The sequence below is a fragment of the Aptenodytes forsteri genome, unplaced genomic scaffold (genome assembly GCF_000699145.1).
Source record: "Aptenodytes forsteri isolate BGI_AS27 unplaced genomic scaffold, ASM69914v1 Scaffold322, whole genome shotgun sequence".
Taxonomy (NCBI): domain Eukaryota; kingdom Metazoa; phylum Chordata; class Aves; order Sphenisciformes; family Spheniscidae; genus Aptenodytes; species Aptenodytes forsteri.
The window spans coordinates 391,152-399,702 of NW_008795045.1; the positions used below are offsets into that span (position 1 = coordinate 391,152).

The 8,551-nt window shown below is 37.2% G+C and overlaps 1 protein-coding gene across 1 annotated transcript; it reads left to right on the forward strand.

Moving 5' to 3' along the window:
* Nucleotides 1-267: 267 nt before the first annotated feature.
* CCT5 (chaperonin containing TCP1 subunit 5) lies at nucleotides 268-7,389 on the forward strand. The gene is made up of 10 exons (XM_009276973.1): nucleotides 268-337; nucleotides 429-593; nucleotides 1,128-1,326; nucleotides 2,101-2,293; nucleotides 3,221-3,370; nucleotides 3,699-3,818; nucleotides 4,224-4,409; nucleotides 5,397-5,534; nucleotides 5,926-6,106; nucleotides 7,105-7,389. The coding sequence occupies exons 1-10, from the start codon at nucleotides 286-288 to the stop codon at nucleotides 7,230-7,232; spliced, it is 1,512 nt and encodes a 503-aa protein (XP_009275248.1). The 5' UTR covers nucleotides 268-285; the 3' UTR covers nucleotides 7,233-7,389.
* The last annotated feature ends 1,162 nt before the right edge of the window (nucleotides 7,390-8,551 follow it).

The window sequence follows — 8,551 nt, forward strand, 5'->3', positions numbered from 1 at the left end:
TTCCCTGCTTTAAATCTCGGGGCTGTCATTTTAGCTGCTCTGCTTTTGCATGCTTTAGCGGTGCAAGTGCAAGCTGTGCAAGAAAAGGCACGGGAAATGTTTCTATGTTTCTGGCATAAAAACAATATTGATCCTCCCCCCCCCCGTATAAATTGGCTGTTGTCAGTTAAATCGCAATATTTGCGTTAGCTTTTTCCCCCTGTATTTTTCTTAGCTTAATATTATAATTTTGGGATGTATGATAATGATTTAACTTATTTCTTCTTTGTTTCATAGTCTCACATAATGGCAGCAAAGGCTGTAGCAAGTACTCTGAGAACATCCCTTGGGCCCAATGGTAATAATGAAATAATTTTAATGGTTCTTTCTCAGTAATTGTTTTTTGGACGTTCTAGATTTTCCTTCATGCTTTGAGTATATTTTTTTAGGCTTGGATAAAATGATGGTGGACAAAGATGGTGAGGTGACTGTGACAAATGATGGTGCTACCATCCTGAATATGATGGATGTGGATCACCAGATAGCCAAACTTATGGTGGAGCTGTCTAAATCTCAAGATGACGAGATTGGGGATGGAACTACTGGAGTTGTTGGTAAGAAGATACTTTAAATTTAACTTAGCTTTTCCAGCTTTAAAATCAAGCTTCTTCAGCTATTTTTAAGAAATTTTGTGTGAAGTAACAGTAGCTTTTCTGTAGCACGTTTTTAGAGTATTTACTGCTTCAGTGTTCTTGTCAGTTCTTGTATTAGAAGTATGTATATGTATAGAAGAAGATGAATCAGAAAGACGCTTTTGTGTCTTTTCGAAGTATGGTTACAGTTTAAGTTAGTGTTGAGAGTCCTCTTTGTACTTTCAAAATTTTTCTCCATAATTTTCTTCCATAATCTTCTGCCTGTCCTGCATTGGTGTCCGTGCTTCTTTTTGGTCTAACATAATGCAGTTTTCTTTCGAAGCACAGCAAGTAGCAGTTTGTTTAGGGCTGTTTTGTCATTTAAGAAACTTTGAACTGTTAAAATATTACAGAAAAAAATCAGAAGGCATACTTTTTAATCTTTTGAAAATGTAGTAAAAATGATGCTTCAAATCTGTGGAAGAGTAAACATTATTTTAAAATTTTGTTTTATAGTTCTGGCTGGAGCGTTATTGGAACAGGCTGAGCAATTACTAGATCGTGGTATTCACCCTATCAGAATAGCAGATGGTTACGAGCAGGCAGCCCGCATTGCTATTGAACATCTAGACAAAATCAGTGACAGCTTTCCAGTTGATCCACAGAACATTGAACCTCTGATCCAGACAGCAAAGACAACACTAGGCTCTAAAGTGTAAGTCACAAAAAAATTCAGAATAATATTTAAGTTTCCCTTAAAAACGCTTTGAGTTGAAAGGAGAAATCCTGGTGTTTTGATGGATCGTTAAATTGTTTGTGTTATTGGATTGGTTGCTGAAGGCTCTTTTATGTTTGATTTTGGCTAATTTCTCAACGGACCCATGTCTCAGGATAAGAAATTGTGAATCCTTTTTCTCTAAAGGGTCCGTTCCATGAGGTTAAACAGCTGCAAAATCAATTTCGTTCTAACCTGTTAGTTCCAGATTTCTGCATCGTAGCAAATTGCAAGAGTAATGCAAACCTTTTAAAAATAATTGTGTTATATTTTAAAGGTTGTTTTTTTGGTTTTTTTCCCCTAAAAAAAAAAATTTTATAGGCTAGTTCCATAAGTGCATTTTTCATTATAGGTTCTATGTATAGCATATAAATTCAGACATTGTAAGGGCTTCCTTTGCAGGGCTGTCTTAACAGTGGTTTCTGTGACTTTAATGTTTCTTAGTAGTAAATTCTCCTCGCTTGTTTCAAATCTGTATCTTGACACTATGTCCACAAAGACTACTTAGACGAACCATATTGCGTGTTCTGTTTTCTGCCATATTTAGCATCTTTTATTTCTGTGAACAAACAAGAAGAACCCTCTCTTCTAATGGAGCATACAAAAGTTGTTAGCTATAGTGATACTTTTTTCTGTTTGAGATTGATAGAATCGCTTTTTTCTTCCAAATTGTGGAAATGTAATGCAACTTTATTGTATTTTTTTTAAACCTAGAGTTAACCGTTGTCACAGACAAATGGCAGAAATTGCTGTAAATGCTGTACTGACAGTAGCAGATATGGAACGTAGAGATGTTGATTTTGAGCTGATCAAAGTACAAGGCAAAGTGGGAGGTAGACTGGAAGATACACAGTTGGTTAAAGGAGTGATTGTGGATAAAGATTTCAGTCATCCACAGATGCCTAAAGTAAGTGATGTCACTGTGCACGTCTCTCATCTGTAATGGCTTAAATGAGATTGTCTAGCCCACTTCAAATGCTGCCGTAGCATTTCTGAAGTATTTAAACACTGTTGTGGTTTGGCTTGTTTTTTCACCCATATATCAACAGAGAAAGGGGAGAGGAGCATTAAATTCTTCATGTTGGAAGAGACCAAGTTAGAATTTACAATAATTGTGAGAAATTGAGAAATGATGGGGGGGGTGTTACTGTACAACTAAGTGAGGACAGGTGCAGAGTTCTATGTTGAAGCAGAAATAATCATCCATAGTGTGTGATATGCTTACGATGCTTACTGCAACTCAGTATCAAGAAACGCTGCTTAAGCTCTACGAGTTGTCATGTTGTCCTGTTTGGAACACCCCAGAAGCTGTCCCTTTATTATATTTGGATTTGGTGTAGGTAAGGACTCCAAGTCTTTGTGCAGCGTACTTCAAGAAAGATGGAGGCAATTTAAAATTTCTACTGTTATAAAATATTTTTCTAGTACGTGACACTTGTTTATCCTATAAAAAGGAAGACTGGTGGAAAATAGCAGTCATGTAAAGGTGGCTGTGAAGATGAGTATGTAGTATTCTCGACGGTCATGGTGGATAGGGCAAATAATGGTTTCATTGAAGTTTTTTTTCTGTTTTTTTAAACATTAAGCTATAAAAAGACACTGTTGGTAAAGATTGTTAAGGGCTTAAATGGTGTCTTGAAACTGGAGTTTGTTCTACATGGGTTATAGAGGCTTTTGATGGAATTATTTGGGTATAGTTAGTTTCACTGTAGAATGAGTCAAATGATCTTCAAGTTGTCTCCTGTCTCTGTGTTTTTAAAGATACGTCTGTATGTTTTGCAAATACAAGAAAGAGGTGTTACTGAGTTCAAAACTCAACTTTTTAATTGTACAGGAGCTTAAAGATGCTAAAATTGCAATCCTTACTTGTCCGTTCGAACCACCTAAGCCTAAAACCAAGCATAAGCTTGATGTCACGTCTGTGGAAGATTACAAGGCACTGCAGAAATATGAAAAGGAGAAGTTCGAAGAGATGGTGAAACAGGTAGTCTTTTAAGATTATTTCTCTGTTTTCTACATTTTTCATAGCCTTTGCACAAAATAGCATAATGCATTGATTTATTTCTGGAAATGAGCTAATAATCCTGATAGTAGGCAACATACAAGCAATTGTAAGGCTATGAATAAAAGTTAAGTTTACGTAAGAAAGAGACCATCCTCGTTTGAAATTTACTTTGATCTCTGTATGTGACAGGTGGTTCTTTTTCAGACTTGTGTTTTGAGAAAATTAGGAGAATTAAAACCATGAAGAGATTGTTTTTCATTCCCGTGTTAGTTCTGATCAGAAGATTGATGTTCTGTGTTACTTTCAGATAAAAGACACTGGTGCGAACCTTGCTATTTGCCAGTGGGGTTTTGATGATGAGGCAAATCACTTGTTGCTCCAGAATGAGCTGCCTGCTGTTCGTTGGGTTGGTGGACCTGAAATAGAAGTAAGTAAAATCTTGTAAAATTGGGCTTTGTACCAGTTCTCAAACATTTGTTAAGTAATACGCTGTACCAATGAAAGTTCAGGCTTTCTGGGTAGAACTGCGTAATCATGTTTAGGGTAGGTATTGGAGAAAAGTCATTGGGGATCTGTGGGAAGAACCTACAATGAATGGAATAATGGTTTATAATTGGAGTGTTTGCATGTTACTTGGTAAAAGTTTCGTGTGGCTAGGAATGTTTCTGCTTTAGTCTCGCTGCTTGCAGAAACAAGGCATCGCCTGAAATACTTTGAACTGATGGGAAGCTAACCTTTTGGAGTAGGCACTTGACAGATTCTCTTCTCTTTATGTTATGAAAAACATAATGGAAAAGTCTTCTCAAAATAATTGATGGTTGTTTGACTGCAGTTAATCGCCATTGCAACTGGAGGACGCATTGTTCCTCGCTTCTGTGAACTCACAGCAGAGAAACTGGGTTTTGCGGGTATTGTCCGAGAGATCTCCTTTGGAACAACGAAGGACAGAATGCTTGTCATTGAACAGTGTCAGAATTCCAGAGCTGTGACCGTTTTCATTAGAGGAGGAAATAAAATGGTGAGATGCTTAGTTTGTTACGAATACTTGATACATAAGTTGCAGAATGCATAGTTTCTTTCAAAAGCATATTAACTCTTCTTGGTTTTGTCTAAATTTTCCTTGCAGTGTGGACAAATAGAAGGGGGGGAGGGTTGTAAGCAGTCGTGACTGTGTTAGAAGTCACTCGTTAGATTCACATCCTCTGTTTTTGAATGAAAACTTTGTTTGCTCACTATTAGACCGTATAGTTCATAAATATAGAAATAATTTTACCTGTGGATGCTCTAATTTGTTTCTTCTCATGGGAGGGTCGCTTTTATGAGTAAAGACGTATTAGCATTTTTGAAAGATTTGGGTTTATTATAGTCCTAGGTATGTCACTTCTGATTTAGTCCAGTTAAAAAAAAAAAATAAAACCAAAACAAACCCACACACACACACAGAATGAGACCATTTTAAATGCTTATGTACTTAACCTCATTCTTCGTTGTACTGTTAGTGTTAAATAATATTTAGTATAGGTCATGTCCTACTTTAAGTGAAAAACCTTAGGAAGAAAAGAACATAACCCCTAGTGTGAAGAGTTCTTTAAAAAAGCAAAAATACTGCTTTAAAGGTTAGCACAACTTGTTAAATCCTTCTACATCTGTTGAAGTTGGGAGTTGACACAAATTGCAGTCTGAAAATAATGTTGGCATTTAAGTGGTTTGTGTCTTGGAAATATGCAAGATTGAAAACCTTATCATGTAAGTTTTTTGTCGTTTCAATTTATAGATTTAACAAATAACATTGAAAAGGTGCGGGGTTTTTTTTTATTCCTTCTCTGCCACTGGATGTCTAACATTTTATATTTTGAAATAGTATAACATAGCAGCAGCAGAGCTGCGTTAGAGCCATGAAAAGATCCTACAGTTCATTTGCAGTTTCCATTTCTGTATTAGGAAATACACCTTCATGGCCTTCAGTTGTGTATATTGTAAAATATATGCTATTTTATAATTCCAGATTATTGAAGAAGCGAAGCGATCTCTTCATGATGCATTGTGTGTAATCCGGAATCTCATTCGTGATAATCGTATTGTGTATGGTGGTGGTGCAGCTGAAATTTCTTGTGCCTTGGCAGTCAGTGAAGCAGCAGATAAGGTAAGAAAGGAACGGTTACAACTTTCTTTAATTTATGAAGGGAAAATAAGGATTAAGTCCGTCTTAAGAGAGTCCAAAAAAACTTCAAAGACCTTCCAGAAAGTGCATATCGTGGAACTTCCTGACATGCGCTGATAACCAACGTTAAAAGTCTTCCTTCCCTTCTCTGTAAAAAGTCGTTGCCAGTACCTTTTTCCTTTTGTGATAAGAGCAGTTTAAAATTGTTTTAACTTGCAAGTAGTTATCATCCAAAGGTATTCGTTCAGTTACTGAGATGCATATTCCCAAGAAAATCTGCATATTGTGTATATATTTTACAGCTAGTGTGAAAATCTGCTTTTGGTAACATCGGAGTTAACAGCTGTATGAATTTAAATTTCTTTTCCCCTAGTGCCCGTCTTTGGAACAGTATGCTATGAGAGCTTTTGCAGATGCCCTGGAGGTAATTCCCATGGCACTTTCGGAGAACAGTGGTATGAATCCAATACAGACTATGACTGAAGTGCGGGCTAGGCAAGTGAAAGAAAATAATCCTGCCCTCGGCATTGATTGTTTGCAGAAAGGAACGAATGGTAAGAACTGCAGTGGGGAGAAGGAGGAGCATACCAGGGTTTTCTTTCTCAGAAGATCAAAACACTTACTATTTTGCCTCTCAGCCCCTTCTTCTTTTTCTTTTTTTTTTTTCTTCTTCTTCCCCCAACCCGAGCATCACTTCAGTTACGAACTCTTGCCCCTTGCCATAATAAATGGCAATGCAGGTGGAGAGATACATGCATGTCTACCAGGTAGAAAATGTGTAATTGCTTGAAAACCTTTATTTGGTGGCAAGATTAGTTGAAGATGTTGGCTGACGTTGTGGTGCAGGGATAAAAGCTACTCACGATGAGGCAGGAGCAGGCTGTGTTTTAAACACTGCAGTTCTAGTGATCCAGTTTACGCTGCAGCCCTACAAACAGTTGTTTTGAGAAACAGCTTGTGAAGAAGTAAACTAGAGGTTGGAAACATCTTTAGGTAGCGTTGTTCACACCAGTGCGTATTGCATATATAGACGTGTGACAAGCATGTGAAGACTAAGAAACCAATGTATGAAAACTTATTTTCATCTGGACGTACACTTTTCACGCTCTTATTCTGTTACTTTTTTTGGAAAAGAAGGTGGTAAATTTTGGAACACAATGTAAGACATCGTGTTTATGTCAGTTCATCACCCCTCTTTGATTAGGTGTTTCTGCTTTACGGCATTTGAACTTCTTTAGTGGTTGCTCAGCCCTTAGGATGCTTCTAATATTTGTACGTGGAAACTGTACTCTTCAAAAAATAATGCAGAAAGGTGAAAAGCTACAGCGGGGGAAGACTTAGTTGGGAAAAGAGTTCGGATCTTAATGTTCCAAGATCTTTGGTAAGAACCCAGACATAAAACTGCAGTTTGTACAAATTGTTTGTCAGCTATGGTAGCCAAGAGTAAGAATTTTAAAACGTTCTTTAAAATTACATGGAAATTACTATCTCGGGTTAAATGTTGTATCTAGATTTGAGGAGGGTATCTAATTCTTCTGCTTCTCTTTGGCAGATATGAAGCAGCAGCATGTTATAGAAACCTTGATTGGTAAGAAACAGCAGATTTCTCTGGCGACTCAGGTTGTTAGAATGATTCTGAAGATTGATGATATCCGTAGGCCGGGAGAATCTGAAGAGTGAAGGTTGAAAAGCAGGAAACATTAAGGGGGCCACAGCAGTAGCGAAGACGGTAGTATTCTGATGCTTCATCGTCAGCTATTTATTTTGGACACTTTTTGTTTCAGATACTGTAATGGCTAATTGTTGGAAATAAAACACAATTTAGCACTGGTGGCTTGAAGATTTGTTTCAGAAGTATCGTTGCATCTTTTCTTAGGCAGGTGTGAATATTCATAGAAAACACTTCTTGAATGTATGGGGAAAAAAACATTGATAACGCAGTAGTAAAATTCCATGGTTCCTTTTCCATTGCTCCCACAGCTAGCTCCGTTAGCTGCTTGTGAGCGAAGCCCACAGATTCTCATGTTAAGAGGCCTGTCGTTCTTCAGTGAAGCAAGCAGAAAATTATTGCAGCCTCCAGTAATTCTCATAGGTTAAAATATATCAAGTATGAAGTTTCAATCTGAAGATGTAAAGGACCTGTATTTCATGCTTCCGATTGCTTCCATTTTTCCTCTTGCAGTACCCTTTAAGCATGTTCCTGATTTATGTGCCAGGAGGAGCTTTTTCAGGGGTATGTGCATTCAGCCAAGTGGGTTTTTTTCCAAAATTTTTGTCTATACTACCACAATTGAGTGCACTTTGTAAGTCCCAAGTATGATCTTAGAATGGTAGAGTAAAATTTACTAGTAAGGTGCCTTGCTTGTGAAATTACTAGCAGGAAGCAAGCGGTAGACCAGAACGAACGTGCAATTTTTCTGCAGATTTCAAAAGACAGGGAAGTATTGAAAATACCAGTTCAACATTACTTGTGTTACATTTCATGTGCATATTTTTAACCTTTCAGAGCATAGTACAGAGGAAACTTTTTTTCACTGACCACTGTTAGCTAGCAGGTCTTGTTCTAATCATTATTTGCTGCGATTATACATCACTTATATTGAGTCAAACAAAATCCTTCAGTGAGTGCTGACAGAGGAAGAAGGGTAGAAATAACAAGTTCGGCTTTTACGGTGGGAGAGTTCCAGGACTGGTTATAATAAAGTGTATTTCCAGAACTGTTTGAGGAAGAATCCTGTAAAGCTTTGTTTTCACTGTTAGAAAATAAGTACTGGGTGTTTCATTCTTACTCTTTTGCCTTTTCCCAAATTAGCTTCCTTTACATGCAGTTCAGTGGACAACAACAGTTAATCAGTTTTACTGCTGCTCAAGTAGGCATTCTGCATTGGTTCATGGCTGTAATTGTGAATCTAAAATCCCATAAATACATTGGCTCACGTACAGCCATCTCTTACTTCATTCAGTAACAAAAAGAAAACGGCTGTAGCTGGAACTTAAAA

Bases quoted from the DNA above. Each gene is read 5' to 3' on its own strand.
- CCT5 (XM_009276973.1), top strand. From the start codon at position 286: ATGGCAGCAAAGGCTGTAGCAAGTACTCTGAGAACATCCCTTGGGCCC. The intron at 3,819-4,223 runs GTAAGTAAAATC...GTTTGACTGCAG, and splicing joins TTGGTGGACCTGAAATAGAA to TTAATCGCCATTGCAACTGG. The intron at 6,107-7,104 runs GTAAGAACTGCA...TCTCTTTGGCAG, and splicing joins TTTGCAGAAAGGAACGAATG to ATATGAAGCAGCAGCATGTT.